Here is a 25,003-nt window from a genome sequence, read left to right on the forward strand (position 1 = left end):
CTAAGTCAAAGACACTGAAGTATGAATACCTTACTTTGCCACTTGCCACGGAAGCAGCTCTAGTACTGAAGGGTTTTTAAGCATATTAGAGAGAATACAAAGACAGTTTCAGGCATAATTCCTGATGAAACCCCATATACACTTCTGTCACTAATGCATGCTTCTCCTTTGTGTGGCCACCTTACATGGTCACCTCCCATCATGTCCTATATGATATGTTATCTGAAGCTTCCCTTTGTTCAAGATTTCAAAAATTGTCCAGGAAGCGGTGGCACAAGGCTTTAATACCAGCACTCGGGACACAGAGGCAGGAAACCTCTGAGTTCAAGGCCAACCTGATCTACAGAGTGAGTTCCAAGACAACCAGAGATAACAGAGAAACCCTTTCGCAAAAAACAAATAAACAAAAAAGGGTTTCTAACAATCACTTTAATTTTAGTTTGTTATCAGAGCTACCTTTATAAACACCTTGTCTCCTTTTACCATGTTTAAATTCATTTTGCTCTGATTTTAAGGATTTCTCTAAAAAGCCTCTGTCATATTCACTGACAGACAGTTCTTGCTTTATCTGCTTTGGTGCCTATAAAGAAAAAAAATCAATGTCACTGTTTCAAAACTTAATAGACTTCCTTAGATTTCATTCCTGAATATAAAAAAGTGGGAGGGAGAAATGGGAGGAAAAGATACAATTTTCTTTGTAAAATCTCTAGCATACAAATCAAAACAGAGAAAAACTGAGTCATTGGAACTAAAATGATAAATTACTGTAAAGCCTACAAATGAAGAGTTACATGTCCCTCTTCATACTTAAAAAAGACTTGAGAGACACAAAGGCAAGATGCAGTCATGGTACCGCTTGTCAAATTATTGCTATTCCCACAGTCTCCCCATTCATGTGGCAGAGCTAAATGTGTTCCCTGGTGGTAGGGACACATAACCAGTTCTGGCCAACAGTGAATTCAGAATGAAAATGATGCGCTATGTAGCATGATCCAAAAAGGAGACTTGAATTACCAATTACTTTCTTTTCCTCTTTCTCATTATAACTAACAACATTTAAGACCTAGGCTGTCCTGTGCGACTTAACTGACTAGGATTAACAGGGGTTCCTATCTACACACAAAAGACACATAAAATTTTTTTTCAAAAACAGGGAAAGGTGTGAAGACATGCTATAGCAATTAAGAGCATACAATACTATCCCAGTAGACCAGAGAGAGTTCCATTCCTAATACCCATGTCAGGAGAGTCACAGCCACCTGTAATTCCAGACCAAGGATCCAAAGCCTCTTGCTCCTGAAGGCATACCTACACATACATATACATGGCAAAAATATCTTTTAAGTCTTTTCTTTTTCTTGAAAATAAGACAGATAGCCAGTGGTGGTACACACCTATAATCCCAGTGCTTGGGCAGATCACTATGAATTTGAGGCCAGCCTGGTCTAAAAAGTGAGTTCTAGGACAGCCAGGGCTACACAGAGAAACCCTGTCTCAAAAAAAAAAAAAAAAAAAAAACAGAAAAAAAAGACAAGATGGCATAAATAAGAAATGCGCCTTTATTATTCTAAGGCCCTAATTTGATACTACACATAATTTATCCTGACACAAAAATCTTTATGGAAGGAAAATTCAAAGAGATTATCTCTAGAGTTCAATAGAAGGACACAGAAGGTCCTTAAGACCTTCCCACTACTACTTAGTCAAAATGTCTTGGCACAGTGTAATTAATTTGTAAGCAAGAATATGTTTTTAGATGAGATTAACTGGTAAATTTGTGAAATCTGAGTAAAGTTTGTTTTTTTTCATGAGATAAAAAAATGAGATTAGGTCTCATTGAATCATCTGATAGTCTGAATAGAAAACAAAGACTACCCCACTGAGCACCATCTGCAGTGTTAGCTTTCCTTAGTGTCTACCTGTCACTCTCCAGCCTGTACAATCGTTCACTCACAGTTTGCTCACCCACACAGCAGACTGGACTTGCCAGTTTCCCAATTATGTGAGCCAATTTTTTAATGAAAATTTATTGCTTTCTTGCTCCCTGGCCATTTTGGCAGCTACACTTGGTTAGGGGGTGCTGTCTGTTCCACACTTAAGGCAGGAAAATCGTAGCCCAAAAAATGAGAAAGTATCTGGAATCAATCAACTCTAGACTACAATTTGTTATGAAAAGTGGAAATAAAGGCTGGTTTATGGGCAGACTCTGAAAATGATCAGATAGGACAAAGAAAAATTAGTTTTCCTTACCGACTGCCCAGTTTTGAGGAAACCTAAAATAGAATATCATGGATGTTGGCCAAGTTGTGTCCATCACTATAGCAGCAGCAATACTGAATTGGGCACAGTATGCAGAAACTACTACAAAGTATAGAGTATACATACTGGACTTCAATGACCCAGGTGATTCTGATATTACTAGAAGTTGCCAGAACAGACTGGTGAAAAGTAAACCAAGAAAGATTTTCTTTACTAAAACTAGCCAGAACTTGCTAGTTTAAAAAAAAAAGATTTTAAAAAGAAGTCAAATTCCTACAGGCATATGTGTTATACGTTCCATTGATTCTGTTTCTCTGGAGATTATTAAATTTTACAGTCAGCCTTTTTCAACATATAAAGTTAAAAGGGGGGGCAAGAGTGAGGACTCAGCAGTTAAGAACACCTGGTGCTCTTGCAGAGGACTGGAGCTTGATTCCTAGGACACAGTGAAGGCTCACAACTACCTAGAATGCCAGTTCTAAAGGATCAATGCCCTCTCTGGCCTCCACAAGAACTGCATGCATGGAATACACAGACTTGCGTGCAAGCACAACTCCCCCACACATAAAACTTTTTAAATAAAAAAGTATGAGGACAAAATTCTTCTACTAAATAACTGGAGTACACACTGTTGAAGATTTACAGTGATTGTGAACTTGACGAGATATAAAATTACCTTGAAGACCAATCTCTGGGCATGCCCATGAGGGATGTTCTAGATTAGGTTGAGATGGAAGACCTACCCTAACTGCCAGACTGAATTAAGGTAGGAGAACAAGCTGAGCACTAGCGTTTCAAAGCTCTCTGCTTCCTGACTGCAGACAACATGACCACCTGCCTCAAACTCCAGTCACCATGGCTTCCCTGCCATGATGAACTGTACCCTCAAACTGCCTGATACTTTTTCACAGCAAAGAGACACAGAGATCAGACAATGTTACTATCGTTTCTATATTTGTATCTTCCTATAGAAGCTGGGCTTTTTAAGGTTGATTTTTAATAAGGATTACATACACATTTATGGTTTAGAATATGAGCTTCAGAAATACACTTGCTCATATGCAGGCACACAGACATATACACACATGTGTGAGAGTGTGTGTGTGTGTGCGTGCGCGTGTTTGTGTGTGTGAAAGAGAGAGAAACATTCATGAATTACCTCATACTTTTATGATGAAAATGCTTAAAAATTATTACTCTTAGCAATTTTCAAGAATACAATATACCGTTAATGACTATAGTAAACATAGTTTTTAGCCAATCTCTTGAATTTTGTATCCTTCACACATCTTTCCCAGTATTCTCACCAGGAATACACATACACAAGGATTTTTTCCTTTTTTGTAACTTCATTGATAATTTCATACAAATTTGCATAGAAATAATATTTGACATGAAATCATGTGTAGTAATTAGAAACATTTTTCCAGTATTTGGCATATTGGTGCCTATACAGGATCAACTGTTTGCTCACAAGTTCAGTCATACAATTTTAGCATTAGGACACAAACATACACTGTAGTAGAAACTGGTAATGAATCAACTATACCAGTCTCATGCCTATACACTTAAAAATGAATAGTGGTTTTGGGGACAGAATTTAATACAGTCCAGGCTGGCCTCAAATTCACTATGTAGCTAAGAATAACCTTAAACTTCTGATCCTCCTGCTTCCAACTTCTCAAGTGCCAGGACATATTCTATGTCAATAAAACATATACAGAATATATGAAGTGAACTGTAACAGTCTATACAAATGTGGTAGCTATTCAAAATGCAAGTACAGCCGGGCGGTGGTGGCGCACGCCTTTAATCCCAGCACTCGGGAGGCAGAGGCAGGTGGATCTCTGTGAGTTCGAGGCCAGGCTGGACCGATAGCCTCCAAAACAATACAGAGAAACCCTGTCTCGAAAAACAAAAACAAAAACAAAAAAATGCAAGTACAGGATCTGGGGATTTGCTCAGCTGATAATGCATTTGCTGTGCAAGCAGAAGGACCTGGGTTCAAACACCAGCACCCACATAAAAAAAGCCAGCCATATCAGCTGGTGAGATGGTTAAGCAGATAATGAACTTGTCATCAAGTGTGACAACCTAAATTCAATCCTCAGAACCCACATGGTGGAGAGAAACAAATTGCCCTATGACATACACATGTGCACCCAGGTTCATACACAAAAATAAAATGCCATACTCCTCCTATAACTCCAGCACTGGAAAGAAGGAAGCTCCCTGGAGTTTGATGGTCAGACAGTAAAAACCTGCCTCAAAAAATAAGGTACCTCTTGACACAGGCAGATCTCTGTGAGTTCAATGTCTACAAAGCAGCTCCAAAGCAGCCATGATACAAACTGAAACTCTGCCTCAAAAAATAAATACAAATAGAATGGAGAAGAACTGAGAAAGACAGCGAGTAAGCTACAAGGTATCAAGCTTCAAGGATAAGCCTGTCTGAACCTCCCCAGTGCTGGATTTATAAGCACACCCTGTTGAGCTTAACCTCTTTATGTGGATTCGAGACCAAACTAAAGTTCTTATGCTTGTATAGCAATCATTTTACTGAGTCATCTCCCCAACATTCCACATGTATCTCTTCTATGAATCCTTTCATATTGCTTTCATTTAGAAAGATACGGAATATGCTCTCTATAAAGACATGCAAATTTATGGCAGTCAAATTTTGTTTTGTTAATTTATCATGTATGTATAGTGGACATGTGCAAGTATGTGCAAATGGAGGCACACACTGTGTGCATGAAGGTCAAAGGCATCAATCCTGGCATTTTCCATTTTGAGACAGTGACTCTGTTGGTTTTCTACTACATATGCCAGGTTAGCTGTATCCACTTCCCATTTCTTCATAAAAGCACAATGATTACAGACAGTCATGCTCTCATATCAAGCTTTTACATGAGTTCCAGGGATATGAACACAGGACCTCAAGCATATACAGCTCACTAAGCTCACTGAGCCACCTCCTCAATCCAATGCTCAGGCTTTAATATTACGGCCAGATTGGTGATGCAGGCCTTTAATCTCAGCAGATCATAAGCTGGAGGGTCTCTCCAGCCTGGTTTACATATCAAATTCCAACCCAGCCAAGTTACACAGTGAGACTCAATCTCAATAGTACAATTTATAAGACATACCCTGAAATTCTGTGTCTCCAATTCCTATACGGATCATACAAACTTTCACAGAATGCCAATGCATGGATCACAAAATCTTCAATAGATGTCTGATCAGCCATTTCCTTCTCCTTCTTTTTACTTTTTAACTGAGAAGAAAATTAAACATAAAATTAAGAGCATGTATCATTTATCAACTTTCAGTAAGTCATTTTTATTTACATAAGCCTAACTTCTCCTTTGATTCCTTAGGAGTCATTTAATCATATGAACTAGATGTATTCTCTCAAACGTTAAATTCTTCCTAGAATAAGCTTAAGTAGTCAAACATCTTTGGAAATGTGCTTTTCAGTAAGATTTGTGATAAATTTATACATAAAATGAAACTGTCATTTTTTATAACTATAAAAATTTTCAAATTAAAACAATGTATTAATAGCTACTTCTCTACTTTTAGAAAATAAGGATCTGGGACTAGAGATGATTCAGTGGTTAAGAGCACTAGCTCTTAACTAGAGGACCAGGATTCAATTCCCAGAACCTACATGGCAGTTCACAAATGTTTGTAACTTCAGTTCCAAAGGATCCAACACCCTCACACAGGCAAAACAATACACATAAAATAAAACTAAATCATTTTTAAAAGCAGAAAATATACAAATTTCTAAAATGATCTATCATCCATTACTAATTTTAACTGTCTTTTCAATTACTACCTTCTTTGAAAACATTTAGCAAAGTTAGTACATAAAAAACTTTTTAAAAAGTAAAACCTAGTTAGTCCTAATAAAGCAACAAAAAGGATGTATTCACACCTACTTGCTGAATATACAGTGTTGTCATGGTAATAACATGATTAATATAAGAGCAAGTCCCAATTTCTTCTACATTTGATAAATTCCTAGGAGATAAAAAGAGTAATATTTATTACATATGAGCAATATATTGCAAGTATATTCAGCTTGGATTTTGAGAACAGATACTGGCAAATGAAATATCAATAATAGTAAAAAAGAAAAGAATGCATAGGGTATTGCTATTATACAAGATATGTACCATTACTGTTTTCACTCTACTTTCTGAATTTTAGTTCCCTTATTTTGACTTATGTCATATTTTGTAAACTGTATCAGAAGTTCATGATACAAAGGACATTGTCCTTTTTAAATATTTTAAGAGGACTTACCATTTCATCCTGTTAAAGTAGAGAGTCCATAAGTACTTGAATTGTGACACATATACTAGGATAATTTAAGACACCTAAGTATCTTTTTGGCATTATTGTTAAAAAATAAGCTTATTAGTTTTCTGTTCTGAGACACTGTGACCTATAAAATTTTTCTATCTTAAAATCCAGTAGATGCTTGTTGGGAAACATTATTTTAAGGTATGTGTCTTTTGTTTATGCTGCATTTGTTCAACTCAGTGATTATTTTTTGTTTGTTTGTTTGTTTTTCAAGACAGGGTTTCTCTGTATTGCTCTGGAGGTTGTCCTGGAACTCCCTCTGTAGACCAGGGTGGCTTCGAACTCACAGAGATCCACCTGCCTCTGCCACCATCGTCCAGATTCTTTGCCTGTCTAAAACACCTGATGATCGGAATAAAGAGCTGAACAGCAAGGCAGGAGAAAGGATAGGTGGGGCTGGCAGGCATAGAGTACAAAGAGATGGAGTAATCTGGAAGAAGGAACAAGAGAGGAAGGAGGAGGACTTCAGATGCCAGTCACCCAGATACATAGCAAGACATGGAGTAAAAAGGAAAGGAAAGGTATATAGGAATACAGAAAGATGAAAGTCCTGAGGCCAAAGATAGATGGGATAATGTAAGTTAAGAAAAGCAGGGAACTTGGCCGGGCGGTGGTGGCGCACGCCTTTAGTCCCAGCACTCGGGAGGCAGAGGCAGGCAGATCTCTGTGAGTTCGAGGCTGGGCTGGACCGACAGCCTCCAAAACAATACAGAGAAACCCTGTCTCGTAAAACCAAAAAGAAAAAAAAGAAAAGAAAAGAAAAGCTGCGAACTCAACGAGATGATGGGACAGACTTAGTAGACTTCCTAGGGGAGGCCTTATTCTCTCCGAGGAGCAAATGGGAGGAGGGGAGGAGTGGGAGGAGAGGAGGGAGAAGGAACTGATATTAGAATGTAAAAAATAAATTAATTAAAAAAAAAAGAAAGAAAAGCTAGGAAGAAACAAGCTAAGCTCTAAGGCTTGGCATTCATAACTAAGAATAAGCCACTATATGTGATTTATTTGGGAGCTAGGTGGCAGGCCCCCAAAAAGCCAAAAGAGTAAAACATCATACTACAGATGCTTACAGAACAGGAAAACTTAACAGACTTCACACCCTAAAAAATTAAACTAGCATGACATCTTAGTTGTTAATCCCTTTCTCTAATACAAGAACATTTAAAATTCCCTGTGTAGGGACTAGAGATGGCTCAGTGGTTACGAACACATACTGCTTTCAGAGAATCGGGGTGTGGCATCTAGCACCCACTTCAGCTGGCTCACAACCACCCATAACACCAGCTCTAGGGGATCTGACATCCTTTAGCCTCTGCCAAGTACCTGCCACATACATGTACATACACACATACACATTTTTTTATTCTAAAGTCTACATGTAGTTCACAATGTACTACATGAAAAATGTTCAACATCAGTCATGAAAACTACTTTCAGATTTATGTGTAAGACAAAAGCAAAAAACAGTAAGTATTGGCAAAGATGTACAAAAACTGAAACCTTCAAGCAGGTGGGAATTTAAATTGTAACAGTACTCAGGAAAACAGTCTGGCAGTTGTTTCTCAAGAGATTAAAAACTCAGCCTCCTTGGGGAGGGCAAGATGTTACAAAGGGTAAAAGCATCTGCCACCAAGTTTGACAATCTGAATTAAGTCCCAGGGACACAGGAGACAACCAACTCTTCCAAAATAACAGAGAGACAGAGAGACAGACAGGCACACAGACACACAAGACACACAGACACACTACATGTAATCAAAACAAAACTGATTGTCCTTATGAACTGATGAGTAAGTTTTAAAACTGACTGCAGCAAAAGTACAATTTTGTTTTTTTTTAATTAATGGCATACTAAGTGAGTGAATTACATGAAGTGAATTATCTCACAGCAATTACATAATAAAATTTATAAATATTTAAAAATTTTTTGTTGTTGCTGTTTTTCAAGACCGTGTTTCTCTGTGTAACAGCCCTAGTTGTTCTGGAACTCAATTGTGGAATAGGCTAGCCTTGAAATCACAGAGATCCACCTGCCTAGGATTAAAGATACTCGCCACCACGCCCAGCTTAAAATTAACTAAAAGTTATATCTGAATTAGTACTGGAAAAAGAGATAGATCCAAGGGCAAAGGACCTATAGTTAAATTTTTATTGTCAGACTGTAATTTGCTATTATTACAGTCTGACAAATAACAAGGCTACTTCATTAAGAATATCCCATCTGTAACTCCAGCAGCCTTTAAAACTATGTCTCTGAGGCACAGACAAAGCTTAAAGTTTCAAAACAGGGCTGGTCGGTGGTGGCCCAAGCCTTTAATCCCAGCACTTGGGAGGCAGAGGCAGGTTATCAATGTGAGTTCGAGGCCACTCCAAAGACACAGAGAAACCCTGTCTCGAAAAGAAAAAAATTTCAAAGCATTTACGTATCAACAAAATGCACCAAATGTGAAAACTACCAGTTTGGGGACTATAGCTAAAGCGCCATCAGGTTCTGTCCCATCCCATTCGCATGCATCTTCTTACCATTCTCATTACTACCCTCTTCATTCCTTCCCTCTGCCTCTCACTCCCCCAAATGAAAACAAAACAAAGCCAAAAAATGGACCTAAATAAAGGAGGACTTTCAGCTTCTGATCCAAAATTGAAAGTCTAAAAGTCATCAGTCATGTTCACAATTAGAAAAAAAATCTGAATGAAGTTCATACAAACAGTTCTGTGAAACATATACAATATAAAGTTGCTTTTAAAAATATAAAGCAAAAAAATAGGAACCAGAGAGATGGCTCAGTGGTTAAGAGCATTGGTTGTTCTTCCAAAGGTCCTGAGTTCAATTCCCAGCAACCACATGGTGGCTCACAGCCATCTATAATAGGATCTTTTTTTTTGTTTTGTTTTGTTTTTTGTTTTTACGAGACAGGGTTTCTCTGTATTGTTTCGGAGGCTGTCGGTCCAGCCCGGCCTCAAACTCACAGAGATACGCCTGCCTCTGCCTCCCGAGTGCTGGGATTAAAGGCATGCGCCACCACCGCCCGGCTATAATAGGATCTTATGCCTTCTTCTGTCACGCAGGTATATATGCAAATAGAGCATTCATATACATAAAATACATGAATAAATTAATATTTTTTAAAAATAGATAAAATTTAAAAATAGAGTCAAGTAGCTTTAAAAAACTAAAAGTAGAGTCACTAAGAGATTCGTTTATGTGTTTGTATGTTTTGTAAGTGTATGTGCATGTGAGTATGCATGTGTACGTGTGCGTGTGTGTGTGTAGATATTCTGGTAACAGAAGGAAAGGAGCATAGAATTCACTGTTAAGAGGTCTGGAGAGATGGCTCAGTGGTTAAGAGCACTGGCTGCTCTTCCAGAGGACCTAGGTTAATTTCCCAGCACCCACATGGCAGCTCACCGTTGTCTGTAACTCCAGTTCCAGGAAATCTGGCAACCTCAAACAGACATGCATGTAGGCAAAAAACACCAATGCATAGAAAATAAAAACTGGAAAAATAGGGAACAATGGGAATCCTTGTTCACTGACTATGAGAATGTTACAACTGTTCCTAGATGTTTATGGTCTACATGGGTTGAAAAATACTCATATAAAACCTGGACATGAGCCAGGTGTTGGTGGCACACGCCTTCAATCCCAGCACCCGGGAGGCAGAGGCAGGCAGATCTCTGTGAGTTCGAGGCCAGCCTGATCTACAGAGAAAGTTCCAGGACAGCCTCCAAAACAATACAGAAAAACCCTGTTAAAAAAAAAAAAGTCCTACAGAACTTTTGTGTGAAATAATATTCAGTAATAAAAAGACACTTAGGTATATCTCAATTTCTGCAACTCTTCCCCAAGAAGTTGACACCCATTCTTATCTGTGTGTCTGCCAGTGCTGCCTACCCAGCAAGGCTACTAAGAAACTCTCAATAAGATGGAAGTGAGAGGTGAGGTTGTGTCTCCCTCTTAAGGCAGCACTCTTAAGACAGAGGCAAGTAGATTTCCGTTAAGTTTAAGGCTAGCTTAGTCTACCCAGTGAATTCCAGGCCAAGCAGACTACATAGTGAACCTCTATCTTAAAAAAACAAAATGAAACAAAGGGTGATATCTAGCACACATACTTGCACACACACATTTACAGATAAGAACCTTATAGAAAATATTAGTAAAATAATCTCTTGCTAAAACAAAAATTACCATTGTCTTTAAAATTACACTTAAATTTATTCCTTTTTTTTCTTAATTTTTCAAGACAGGGTTTCTCTGTATAACAGTCCTAACTGTCCTGGAACTTACTTTGCAGACCATGCTGGCCTCAAACTCAGAGATCCACCTGTCTCTGCCTTCCAAGTACTAGGATTAAAGGCATGTGGCACCACTGCCCAGCTACTCTTTTTTTAAATAACAATTTTATTGCACTTCTCAAACTTTATTTTTGTGTATGCAAGTCCACTGATCTGGCCCTTTGTGCCATGGTGCAGGTGTGGAGATCAAAGAACAAAAGTGTAGGGAATTAATTTCTTTCCTTCTACCATGTAAGACTAAATTCAGGTAGTCAGGCTTGGCAAGTAGTTGCCTTTACCCACTGAGCCATCTTGACAGCATACATTTAAAATACTTGGCTAAGTATCTCCATAATTAGGTATAGTAATTAAGAAACTTTCCGGTGTGCTAACAATTTGTACTACAAAGATACACACATTCATTAAAGATTCATACAAACAAATATCACTAACAAATGTTATTATTATTTTGGCAATAATTATGCTAAAATTTTAATAACAAATACCTGCAAAGAATAATGAAGAATTTAACGAGCAAAATTGACAATGCTTGTTGTTGTTCCTCTAACCCATCTGCTGTTTTCTGAACACAATGTAGCAGCTGGATCCTCAGAACCTGAAGAATATTATCAGGAAGCAGAGATATTCCTGGAGGCACATCATCTACCCTGTCAGATATGGGTGAGGAAATAGTATTGAAACTTAAGACAGATAACTAATTAAATGCAATAAAAAATGTCAAATGTGGCTGTCAAGATTTGCAACTTCTGCCTGAAATGACAGCAGTCTTGTGGAGGACTCGATCTTCCACTGGGAGATCTGGTACTGAGCTAAAGAGCTAGTGTCAGAGCACTGAGAGGGGAGTAGCTCAACAAAGCAAAGAAGGTTCCTAAGAGTCAGGGACAATATTGTCCGCAAGACTGCTATGATCACTGAGCAGTATCTGTCATGAGAACATGCTCATTCAGTAGTATTAAGACTTTTAGCATAGCTGCTGTTCTTATGTCAATAAAATCCTCTTGCCAAAGGGGGGAAAAAAAAAACACCGATCTCACCCAGTGGTAATAAAACAGTGTTTCTAACGTACCTGGTAGGAAGCTTTTCAAAGTCAACATCTAAAAATTGTTCATAACTTAAGACAAAATTGTCCAACCATAGTCTCAGGTAATCTGGATCTTTCTGAAATGAGAAGATCATCACAATATTATTTGTCACAAAAGCAATGCTTTCACACCTAAGTAACTACCTAAAGTGGGAACAGTAGCCATTCACAGGATCACATCTGTAATCTCAACACTGTTCTGCCTTTTGGCTCTTCAACACTTCTTTTACGGCATTCAAATTGCAACATGTAATTTAGGAGTATAAACACTTAATCATTAAACATCAGAGCTTAAGCACTGATCTAAGACAAAGGGATCACTAGCAAAGTTATCTGTTTCCCTAAAATAAAAGCATTACACTATACTCCAGAATCTCAAAGAATGTTCCCAAAATACATAACAATTGCTGACCTTTCAGGATTTGTTTTTCTATTGCCATATTGGTTCAAAATCAGCATATAAATTACCACTATCTACAACTTCACAAGAGAAATCAGAAGACAGAAATATTTTAGGCAAAGAATAGCATCTATGAGAAATGTTCTAAGATGACTTATTAGTCTTAGTACTATATAGAAACATATACTTAATGTTATGTTTCAAATCAGAATGTCATTCATCTATTCATTCATTCATCCAATAGGGACAAACTCCTTAGTTTCTTTATAAAAAGCAGAGAATTACTTCTTAGTAAAAGTTAAGATAAAACACAGTCACACACTAAAAAATTAATGCATTTCTCTTCATATTTTATTTAGCAATTCTCTAGTATCTGGTTCAAATTCTACACCAACATTCTAGTGCTGATCTACATTCTAAGCCTTCATTCAGACTCCAAAGGTCAGTACTACCAAATGTTTGGCAAGCAAAGAATTCTCCTAGAAAACTGAACAATTACAAAAAAGGAAAGGCACTGTTTCATTTAAGAAGTAAATTTACCTGGAACAGTAGGTATTTTTAATCTATTATCTTATTTATATCTTACAACTATCCAGAAAGGGTCTATTTCTCCTAATCTTAGAGATTTCAAAAGGATATGTAAGTTGTCCAAAGTCATTAAGCTAGAAACTGTTAGTGCCATAAGGACACATGAATCCAACAGGTGCCCATTCTACTACACCATACTGGCTGTGAACCATGCATCTGGGCAGAGGTGGAGATTTAGTAGGTTAAAATGGAAAAGATGGGTTCAGTCAGATCTGTCAAGTCAAGGCTATAAAAAAGTTAACTCACAAAATCATCTTGACTACCAAGGGTCACTAAAAAAGAGCCCTATACCAGAAACAATAGTGATTGCATCATTTCTCCTCAATATAGAACAATAAAAATACAACCACCTGGAGTTCTCTTTACCAGGCTTTCCAACAAAGCAGAGGAATACCTCTTAGTCACTCTTAGTTCAGCATACGGAAACAACACAGCATGGTCTTAGCTAAAATGGCACCAGGTGGTGGTGGTGGTACATGCCTTTAATTCTAGCAATCAGGAGGCAGAGGCAGGCGGATCTCTGTGAGTTCGAGGCCAGGCTGGACTGACAGCCTCCAAAACAATACAGAGAAACCCTGTCTCGTAAAACCAAAAAAAAAAAAAAAATCACCATTATAAATTATACTGACCTGAGTCAAAGTAGTTATATGCAAACCCACACATATATGTCTTAGCTCCAGAGTCTACAGCACTAAAGAAAACCAGTCTTTACAACTAAAATAAGGAGCAAGCAGTTGCCTTAATTCCAATAGAATATACACTGACAGTATTAGACATTACAACTAGACAAGGGAGAGCATGAAGCCGACTTGGCAGCATTCATCTTCTTGAGTGACTTTCAAATCTAGAAAGCTGAGTGAGCTACCTTGTCACAATAAAGAGCGCAGACTCTTATACCTTCTTCAAATTAAAAAAATGAAAATTACACAAAAATTAGAATTTCCAAGAGCACAAAGCCAGAAGAAATAGAATGGGGGGTCATATCTATTTAATTCTCTGGAGGTGGAGGAGCAGGGACTACTGTTTTCAGGGTTGCCATGAACTACTTTTGTGCCTGTCATTCTTCCCTTTCCTGAAATCTTTATCATGGTACTCCCAATTTAGTTTTAACACTTGATGGCAGCTTTGTGGCGACATATATTGATAGTGTCTTCTGAATTCAATCTTTAGTATCAAGAGAATCATGTACTAGCTAACTTTGTGAATGGTTTGCCAAAGTACCAGTTTCCAAAGCATAGATTAAATGTTACCTATACTACAAACTATCAGAGAAATGTAGATAATCAAAAGAATTAATTTTTTTAAATGTGATTTTTGAGACAGTTTAGTCTGAACTTCTCCATGTAGACCAGGGTGGCCTTGAACTCAGAAATCTACCTGTTTGTGCATCCTGAAGACACAGATCAAAGGTATGCACCACCACACCCAGCCCACTAATAAAAACTTTTCATGCCATCTTAACTTTTTTTTTTTTTAAGAACAGTACATGATGAGCACAAACCAAACCAGAAGCAATATTCATTTCCTAAAGACAACCTTCAGGTTTCTGATATAAAATATTCATTTTTTTTTACTTTCACATCAAATGTCCTAAAATAAACATGTAATTAGAAGCCACTAGTACAATTTTTCAAAATCTATATAAAAAAAGGTGCATACCTTTTTATCTAAAGAAAACATCATTAAATCCTACTTTCACTATAAAGCAAAACTTTTATTCTGAAAAGGAACTGTACTCTGAGCTCACTGCAAAACTATCTATTTCAGTCATATTCCAGATTTAGAAGGACAAAGGGCAAGAGCAGGAAATGGAGCATCACTAAGGTCCAAAACAAACTTGGTTTAGAGTTGGAAATAAAAACCCGCATCATGATTCAAGATAACTAAACACTATACTTAAATGGCAATCTGAAAATTAAGATTAAAATTTAATATATTTTATTATCTTAGCTTCATTACCACCAAAGAGAGAAAAACTTCCCTTGATTATAAATATAAAAACCAATGGAAATTATGATACAAAATACTAATAACATTTTGTTACTTTTAATGTACATGTAAATAAAGCAAATTCATTTTTCATCAACAACTTTGAGAAATAAAAGTTACTTTATTTTTCTCACTTGACAGATAAGAAAATAGAAATATAAAGGAACTAGATGACCTAATTTGAGGTCCTTAAGATAAAAAGCAAATTAGAACTAAATTTTGAACCCATTCCTACCAGGCTCCATTTAATTTTTCAATGTAATCTGAATCTCAACAATAACAAAGATAACACCTCCCTGGAGCATCAGCACTTGGGAGAATAAGGCCAGAATATCAAGAGTTCTGGCTGGGCTGGAGCACTTCTATTGCAGAAGACCAGGACTCAGTTCCCAGCACCCAAATGATGGGTCACAATCACAAACTCTAGTTCCAGGGAATCCAAAGCCTTCTTCTGACCTCCCGAAAACACAGTGATACACATACATACATACATACATACATACATACATACAGTAAAAACATTCACATATAAAATAAAAGATATCTAACTTAAAAAAGAAAAACAACGTTCTAAGCAAGGCTGAGATAAATGAGACCCTGTTCAAAAATCAAAATAATTAGTGAACCCTGACTTTAAACCTATTATATTGCACATTCCAAAATGTCACCTTATCACTTTGAAATAATTTTTACCAGCAAGAACAAAAATGTACTTTAAAACCTTTTTCTTTTTACTATGTGTCAGTGTTACTTTATGTCTAAGTTTTTCCTGGATGTATGTCTGTCCACCACTTGTATGCCTGATGCCCAGGAAGGCCAAAAGTCGTCTTTGAATCTCCAGGGACTGGAGTTACAGTTGTGAACTTCCATGTGACCTTGGGAATCCAACCGAAGTCCCCTGAAGAGCAGTCTCTCTTAACCACTGAGCTCTGTCTCCTGCCCCCCAAAAGCTTAAATCTTACTGAGGAAACTGACCTCAATTTCTCCTCTACATATCCTAGCAACTCGCTGCTGCATGCATATGTCTAGGAGTCAAGCCTGATGGTGCATGTTTGTAATCCAGCAATGTAAGAAGATCAAACAGGAAGAGGTCAAGTTCAAGGCCTGCCTGGGCTACAGAGTTAATTCAGGACCACACTGGGCAACTTGGTAAAGTACTACCACAGAAAATAAAAAATAAAAAAGGATTGACAATACACCTGCCTGCTATCTGCAAAGCCTTAGGCTCAATCAGCAACAATTAAAAAAAAAAAAAAAAGACATCCTTTTCCTAGGGCAGCAGTTGAAATAAAGAAAATACACAAATATATGAATTCTCAAGTTGGTATACAGTTAAATAAAATTTGCCTCTATTTTTGTTTAAGATTAAGCAAAGAAATGATGTCTACTGTTAACATAGCCAGAGAAGTAGCTGCTAACTAATGAACTAAAAATCAGATACTAGATTACAGCTGTTCAAATTTAATGTTTAACTTTTAAGATCTATATGAAATGTACTGTCAATCAAATTCTTGACCTTGGGTGGGGATGACTATTTGAAAGCAAGAAGGTTCAAACTACAAATAATTTGAATAAGTGATCATAGCCACTAATGTAACAATCTTCAGAGAATAAGCATACTGTTCCTTCTTATCCTTTCTATGTAATAACTACTATATAAAATCAACAAATCTATTATGGATAGTCAATTTTTCTTTTTCAAGACAAGGTTTTTCTGTGTAGCTTTGGAGGCTGTCCTAGAACTCACTCTGTAGACCAGACTGGCCTTGAACTCACAGAGATCTGCCTGCCTCTGCTTCCTGAGTCCTGGGGTTAAAAGAATGCACTAGGGCAGGGCATTGGTGGCACACACCTCTAATCCCAGCACTTGGGAGACAGGGGCAGCCTGGTCTACAAAGGGAATGCCAGGATAGGCTCCAAAGCTACACAGAGAAACCCTGTCTCAAAAAAAAAAACAAAAAACAAAAAGCATACCGTACCTGGCAGATAGCTGTACTTCTTATGATGGATAGTCGTATTTCTAACAATGCAACTAACCCATTCCTACAAGGACAATGTAAGAAAAACGTGGCCTGGAACATTTGGAAACAAAATAAACTGCACATCACAAAGTAATTATGTGAGGGGATTATATATGTTAATCAGCCTGGCTTGATTATTCTATGTGCACATGTATTAAAATATTAGGCTACAAGCCGGGCACTGGTGGCGCACGCCTTTAATCCCAGCACTCCGGAGGCAGAGGCAGACCGATCTCTGTGAGTTCGAGACCAGTCTGGTCTACAGAGCGAGTTCCAGGACAGCCTCCAAAACAATACAGAGAAACCCTATCTCAAAAAAACAAACAAAAAATATTATGCCATACTCCATAAATACTTGTTAATTTAAGGAAAAAACCTATTAAAAAGAAAAAATAAAGTGTTTTGCCAAATGTTCAAGTTAGTATGTGAGGATCCACCTGCTAAAATGGAAGCCTCTACTCAAAAGATTTTAATCCTTAACATTTAGTCTTCAAGTCAGATGAGTAAGTAGACAGTCCATAGCATTCCTTCTACAAAGCAGTATAAACAAAGGGTACTTCTACTAAACTTTCAAACTAATCAGTGGCAACACCCAAAACATTACAAGAGTGACTTCCTATTGACATATTGAAATACATGTGCTGAAGTCAGTGTAGCCACTGTGGCAAATATGAAAGATGTGTTAACTTCACTGCCCTGAAACAGACCTACATGATTTTCAAAGATTTCTTCTTTAACCAGGTATACATGTAATGTTTCGTGTACTCAAAAAATCAAGTGCTCAAAAAAGCAAAATGGTAAATACTGCTTAAATTTTAATCAGTAAAAATAAACCTGGGGTGCTGGAGAGATGGCTCAAAGGTGAGGAGCACTGGCTGCTCTTCCAGAGGCCCTGAGTTCAATTCCCAGCAACATCATGGCTCACAACCATCTGTAATGAGATCCGGACCCACTTCTGGTGTGCAGGCATACATGCAGGCAGAACACTTTATACATAATACAGAATTCTTTCTTTTTTATACCATATTCTCTGGTTTTTTTTAATATTTATTTTTTATGTATACAGTGTTCTGCCTACATGCCTGCAGGCCATAAGAGGGCGCTAGATCTCATTACAGATGGTTGTGAGCCACCATGTGGTTGCTGGGAATCGAACTCAAGACCTCTGGAAGAGCAGCCAGTGCTCTTAACCTCTGAGCCATCTCTCCAGCCCCAGAATTCTTTCTTAAAATTTAATTAATTAATAGGACGTCAGTAGGGAGCAGAGGAGGAGGGGAAGGAGTGGGAACTGGGATTGACATGCAAAACAAAACTGCTTCTAATTTAAATTTTAAAAAGATTCTATCCAAAAAATAATTAATTTTAAAAAAAAACTAAACTTGGTACTCCAGAAAAACTGGTCATTGTTCCAGAAATTGACAAAGAGAATCAAACATTAAAAATTACTTTCTTTTAAGGAAGTCATAAACAAATAATGAAAGGTCATTTCTCTACATTTCCTAACAAATGAAAAAGTGATAGACCATTAGTCATACAAGATCCTCATAAAATAGGTAAAAATCATTGGTGAAGGCTGCATTTATGAACTACTATAGCCTTCCATACCCAAACTAGAACCTGAATCAAGGTTCTACACTTGCCAGTTCACAGACAACCAAACCCAAAGAGAAGCAATTTTTAAAAGCCCAAGGAGATTCATGTGGTGATACTTTGTTTATGATCTAACAAATAAAAATTGCCTGAAGATTAAGAGTGCAGAGCTAGCCACTCTTCATTGTTGTATATGCCTAAAATGACCCATAACAAAAGCTTCAAGGAGAATGAGAGGCTTTTTAGAATAATTCACAGAGTAAGGACCAAAAACAAAACAAACCTACTTATCTCTCAAAGGTCAAGACCATTAAAAAAAGTGAAGAGATAGCTCAGAGGTTAGGAGGGTTAGGAGTACTGGCTTCTCTTCCAGAGGACCCAGGTTCAATTCCCAGCACTCAACTGTCCATAATTACAGTTCTAGACTCAAATTGGCACCAGGCATGAACGTGGTACAAAGACATAAATGCAGGCAAAACATCCATACAACACAAAAAATAAATCTTAAAAAAAAAAAGAAATAAAAGAAAAACTTGAGTTTGACAAGCAGTCACAAAGGTTAAAAAGCTCTCAGAACTAAACTGTAGAAAATTAGTTAAAGTCTCAAGAGTCATCAAATTGTACAAAAACTCATCCAAAGTATAAAATGCAGCCGGGAGGTGGTACCACACACCTTTAATTCCAGCACTTGGGAGGCAGAGGCAAGCTGATTTCTGGGTTCGAGGCCAGCCTGGTCTACAGATCAAGTTCCTAGATAACCAAGGGTGGGGCTGGAGAGATGGCTAAGAGGTTAAGAGCATTGCTTGCTCTTCCAGAGGTCCTGAGTTCAATTCCCAGCAACTACATGGTGGCTCACAACCATCTGTAATGAGATCTGGTGCCCTCTTCTGGCGTATAGGCTTACATGGAGTCAGGGTATTGCATTCATAATAAATAAATCTTTAAAAAAAATATTGTCAGACTTGAGAGCAAGAGCCTTTATCCTAGATAACCAAGGGCAACACAAAAAAAAACCCTATCTGGAAAAGCTAAAATAAATAAAAGTAGAAAATGCAAAACTAGAGTAGGAGCAATTGGAAAGAGGCCAAAGACCAGTGATGCACCTCAGTAGGGAGATGAGTTTAATCTGAGATTAACTTGGTAGTTATCTGATTCAAAGTGTAGAAGTTATTATCTAACAAGTTCATCTATCCATGAACTGGTTTTATATATATATACATACACATATATATATATATATATATACCCACAATTTTTTAAACAGTCACTCTTGAAACAAGAACAAAAATGTTATTAAGAGCAAACATGGTAGCTGGGTGTTGGTGGCACATGCCTTTAGTCCCAGCACTTGGGAGGTAGAGGCCAGCCTGGTCTGTAGAGTGAGTTCCAGGACAGGCTCCAAAGCAATACAGAGAAACCCTGTCTCAAATAAATAAATAAATAAATAAATAAAGCATGGTTTAATTTTAATCATAAAAGTCAGATTTATCTTTCTGTCAAAAAGATAGGCTACAGAATTTGACAGTAGAGATTAAATGGAGCCCAGGAACACAGCACTTGTTTAGGATACTCAAGGCCCTGAATTCTATCCCTAGTACCACCAAAAAAAAAAAAGAAAAAAAAAGAATAGAGTTCATGGCAAAAGGATTCATGTAAGATTTGGAAAAAAAATCAGTGTATGTCAATAACATATAATCTTTTCAATATGAACTCACTCTACCTAGAAAAAAACATAATTAGTAGAACAATATAACCTCATTTACTTTTTCTTCTGAAAAAAGTGAAAATAAGTAAGTTTAATATATTTTTTAACAAGTCATTTTCAAATTATTGGACATTTATATTAAAATTTCATTTTAACTTTTGGCTAGCGTATTAATTAGTGACTATGTTCAAAAGTGTCTGAACAAAATGGATTCCTTTTTTATTGGAAGAGCTGTCTATTTTTAAAAAGCTATTTCTGTCAATTACATAAATCTAAAAGCCATTTTGAAATTTCATATTAACATTTTGAAGTATGTATGTGCGTGCATGTTTGTATACAAATCTATGTACAGATATAAACTTTAATAATGTAGCTCTGGCTGACCTGTAACTCTCTTATGTAGATCAGGCTAGCCCTTAACTTGGAGATCTAACCAGGAAGTTAAGGAGAATTCCAGTGAAATGAGATGACTTTTAAGGGATAATTTACTTTTTAAATAGCTGAGATCATATATATATATATGAACCTGGATCTATAACACAGAACCACAGGCTATGACCTGAGAGCATAACCACACTTACCTAAGTTAACTTGAACCGACTGAAGAGGCTCCTCTGACCATTGCCAGTATCTTCAAAGCAGTAATATGGAACCTCACTTGAGAAACCCTTAAGTGGCACTCTTCTCAATGACCTGAAATCTAACTTTCTATGCAGAAACCCACATGAAGGAAGTCAACGAAAATTTTTTCTGAATGGCAAAAATCTTCTTAAAGAGTCAAAATGGCTAAAAGCATGGAGACCTGAATCAGGTACTTCTGGGTTTTAAACCCAAACCTACACCAGTTTTCTCCTATCAAATGAGATACTGCCAGTATGTGCTAACACAATGATAACCACATAACCGCCTCAATCAATAACCTTCATAAAAGGCTGATAAGAAAAAGTTTAATGTCCTCACAAAAGAGTCTTCCCACCCAATTGAGGGAAGGGGAAAAAAAAACAGAATAAAAATAAAATATTTCCAGGTAAGATGGCTCAACAGGTAGAACTCCTGCCAGACAATCCCGCAGACCTAAATTCAATCCTAGAAAGCTACGAAAAGGTGGAGAGGGAGAAGCAAATCCACAAAGTTGTTCCCTGACCTCTAGAAAAGTACCATGGCACCCTTGTCCCCCACACATCCTACACACGATGAGAATTTTATTTTCCTTCTATAGGCACAATCTTATCTATATAGTTTTGAGATCATTGATAACATATATATATATATATATATCTGTAAGCTTTTAGTGCTAGGCCAATATTGTCAACGTACTCAAATCCGAAAAAATATGGGAAACACAAATCTCTTACATGTTTTAAAATTCAGGACTAAAGAGTTGTTGGGGGGGGGGGGGGGGTGTTTTGAGACAGGATCTCTCTTTGCAGCCCTGGCTGTCCTGCAACAATCTAAACAGACTAGGATGGACTCGAACTCACAGACCACCTGCCTCTGCCTCTCAAATGTTGGGACTAATGGTATGGGTCACCACACCAGGCAATTCAGGATATTTTTATTTTCTGGAGACATGGTTTTTCTGTGTAACAGCCCTGGCCATCCTGGAACTCTGTAGACCAGGCTGGCCTCGAATTTACAGAGATCCACCTGCCTCTGCCTCCAAAGTGCTGGGATTAAACGCCCAGCCCAATTGAGGATTATTAATGTAAACAAACGCACTACCCATTAAGGTCATTGATGCTGGGTACAAAATTTTATAATCAAGTATTTTTAAGAACAGAAATAAAAAGCAATTACCTTTGTACAATAAAGCATCCAAAGTTCAAAGAGCCTCTCTCTGGCTGCCATTGTGGCTTTTTACTCTGGCACTTTAGTATTTCCTCAAAACGAAGGTTCAAGACCACAGCATGTTATTTTATTTTCCAAGTTTCTCAGCCGTTACAATAAAATTCAAAAGCAGTGGGATAAACAAAAAATAATAATAAGAACAATAAAAAGTGGAACAAATAAGACTGTCTGGGGCCAGTAAGGATCAATTTCAGCAGACACGCCAACACATCTTCATCAGTGGTAACTGGGCTGGTAAATAGGTCTGTGAAATACAAAAAATAATCCAAAGGTTTTTTAAAGCCGCATTTTTTTAATTCAGATATTTGTCTGCCTTGCTTACCCAATCAAAGGAATAAATTTCCAATCTGATTAGATCTCACATGAAACTCCTGTTCCGTACACCGCGACTAACATCAACATCACACACTAAAATCTTCACAACCAAAACTACGATAGATGGGAAGAAAGACGACTCCCCCTACTCACGTGCTTCCCCTTCACCTTAAAAGACCAGGGACACGGACCAAACATATCAAATCTCGGAGATTTCTCGCCTGCTACTTCAAAGTTGCTGGGAATGTTTGCTGCGTTGCAGGGCAGGGCGTGGGGGAGGGCCCGAGGAATTCCTAGTTTGTTTGTTTTAGCCGTCCGCACGGTGAAAGTCACCCTGTCTACCTGGCCTCCACCTCTCCACCCAACAAGAAAGGAGCTCGCACACCGAGGCAAGGACCACCTCCCGGGGGAGCCCCCCGGCGTTCCGGGGACCTTTCCATTTCCTCCCCGCGTCCCCGTTAAGAACGAGTACGACAAACGCCAGGCGTGCCAATCAACTTCACACGCGCGGCCCCGAGCGCTCTGGGACCCCCGACCCGGGACCCACGCCAACCGGCCGAAGCCGGGCCGGCCGCGCCCCCTCGCTAGCCACCGCCCCTCAGGCTGCAGCCCCGCGCCTCACGCACCCTGGCCCTCTCCCTCCCGCTCGGCGCCCGGCCGCGGCCTCCGCCCGACCTCCGCGTCCCCTCACCGCGGTCCCGGGCCGGCCGCCGCCACCCAGCCGCGGGCTAACTTGCTGCCCTCCGCCCTGGCCTCGGCCAAGCCCCGTGTCAACCCGAAGCGGAGCGGGCGGGAGGCGGAGGCGGGGCAGCGGCGACGCGAGGCGGGAGGAGCCAGGGGCGGAGCAGCCCCTCGGCTAATCATTCCGGCCTCTCGGGATTTACCCGGCCCTCCGGCAGCCGCTCCTCAAAGGCCGCTCAGCCCCGAAGCTCCGCCCCCGGCATGCCTGCGCAGCCGCAGTGCGCTCGGCTCCTGGGCTCCGAGAGAGGCCGGCGCCAGCCTGGGCACTCGGGTCAGTAGTCTCCCAGCTGGACGTGGGGACCGACGTGCTGACGTCGCGCCCCGCCCCTGCTAGGTGGGGCGGACGGAACTTCCCTATCCTGGTGTCGCCTCTGCGAGTCAGCGGAGGGTCGGGGACCCTGTAGTAACATCTAGAGAGGATTTCGGTTCATTTCTTTGTGGAAGTGGAATTGGTCCTGGGACACACGTCCAAGACAAATCTCTTTTCCTATACTTGTGTTGGTGCCTTTGTACTGTCTCTGTGATTGCTCTACCAAGATCTTGGAATGGCTTCCGTCTTTCAGAAAAAGAAGCAAAAGTCAAGGCTACGTTTTATTATCCCCACACAACTTTCATAAGATTTTTATTTTAAGGGAGGAGAAAAACTTTAAATCTAAAATTTGTAAACACTATTGTGAAACAGATTAACATCCTACTTATTTGCCTTCCGATTTCCAGCCAGCTGGCTTTAATAAAATGGAAACAGAGGCAGACAACCATTTCAAAGTTTGGTCTTCCTGCTCCAGTCAGGTGGTCGGCCTTGTCTCTGAGATTCAGTGTTCCAGCGTCTGTGTGTCTCTTATACTTCCTTCATCTTCATCTCTTGCGGTGAGGCGTATTCCCAAGGCCACAAAGCCTGTGTCCTTCCCTAGGATCACCTGGGCTAAGGGTTAACACAAAGCAACCAAACCATTAGCCTACTGAGGTAGCTGTTACAATGTGGACGTGCAGCTTCTTTTCCATGATAGGAAGTTCAAATGTGGCCTTACAAGATTTGAAAGTGTCCCATGTCTTCCTCCTCTCCCTTATCAACATGTGAGTGTTCAATAAAATTCAGTTTTCATTGTTTGAGAGTTTTGTTCACTATTACCCTCGTCTACTTTCACTCAATCATGGCAGATTTAAGAACAGTTGTTTGCAAATTATCCTTTCAAGGTTTGCTTGCTGGGAGACATGGTTTCTCTAGGTAGCCTTGGCTAGCCAGTAACAGCTTGCTATGTAGACGAAGCTGGCCTTGAACTCCTAGAGATATTCGTGCCTCAGCCTCCAGAGAGCTTGGATTAAAAAACAAACAACACCTCCCCCAGTATAGCTCCCTAACCCCAGACAGGGTTTCTCTGTGTAACTATCCTGGCTGTCCTAGAACTCCCTCTGTAGGCCAGACTGAGATCCACCTGCCTCGACCTCCTGAGTGCTGGAATTAAAGGCATGCACCATCACTGCCCAGCACATTTTTTTAAAGATTTTTGTTTTATATGCCAATTATGACTGTGTACCATGCATGTCTGTGTGCACCACATATGTTCATGCAGTGTCTACATAGAGACTGGAGTTACAGACAGGTGTTAGCCACCAAATGGGTGCTCAGAACTGAACCAAGATCTTCTGGACAGCAGTCATTTCTCCAATCCCACCTTCAGCGTGTCATACAAAACACATTTTAAACTGTACTTTCTCCTTTGTCCTCTAGCAAATCTTCCCACTCAGGCTGGAGAGATGGCTCAGTGGTTAAGAACACTGATTGCACTTCCAGAGGTCCT

The 25,003-nt window shown here is 39.0% G+C and overlaps 2 protein-coding genes across 3 annotated transcripts in view; one reads left to right on the forward strand and one right to left on the reverse strand.

The window, feature by feature from the left end:
- Nbeal1 (neurobeachin like 1) overlaps positions 1–23,280 on the reverse strand; it is a 154,772-nt gene extending 131,492 nt beyond the window's left edge. For both annotated transcript variants that reach the window (XM_040753510.1, XM_040753509.1), the window contains exons 1-6: positions 23,155–23,280; positions 22,098–22,392; positions 11,993–12,084; positions 11,412–11,573; positions 6,207–6,288; positions 5,409–5,536 (exon numbers count right to left, since the gene is read on the reverse strand). In XM_040753510.1, coding sequence (XP_040609444.1) covers positions 5,409–5,536; positions 6,207–6,288; positions 11,412–11,573; positions 11,993–12,084; positions 22,098–22,148 — 515 coding nt within the window. In that variant the 5' untranslated portion in view covers positions 22,149–22,392; positions 23,155–23,280. The remainder of the gene's footprint in view (positions 1–5,408; positions 5,537–6,206; positions 6,289–11,411; positions 11,574–11,992; positions 12,085–22,097; positions 22,393–23,154) is intronic.
- Positions 22,708–24,311, forward strand: LOC121142684 (translation initiation factor IF-2-like). The gene is made up of 2 exons (XM_040752817.1): positions 22,708–23,475; positions 23,922–24,311. The coding sequence occupies exons 1-2, from the start codon at positions 22,708–22,710 to the stop codon at positions 24,135–24,137; spliced, it is 984 nt and encodes a 327-aa protein (XP_040608751.1). The 3' UTR covers positions 24,138–24,311.
- Positions 24,312–25,003: the final 692 nt, after the last annotated feature.

This window comes from Mesocricetus auratus, unplaced genomic scaffold, assembly GCF_017639785.1.
Source record: "Mesocricetus auratus isolate SY011 unplaced genomic scaffold, BCM_Maur_2.0 Super-Scaffold_100010, whole genome shotgun sequence".
NCBI lineage: Eukaryota > Metazoa > Chordata > Mammalia > Rodentia > Cricetidae > Mesocricetus > Mesocricetus auratus.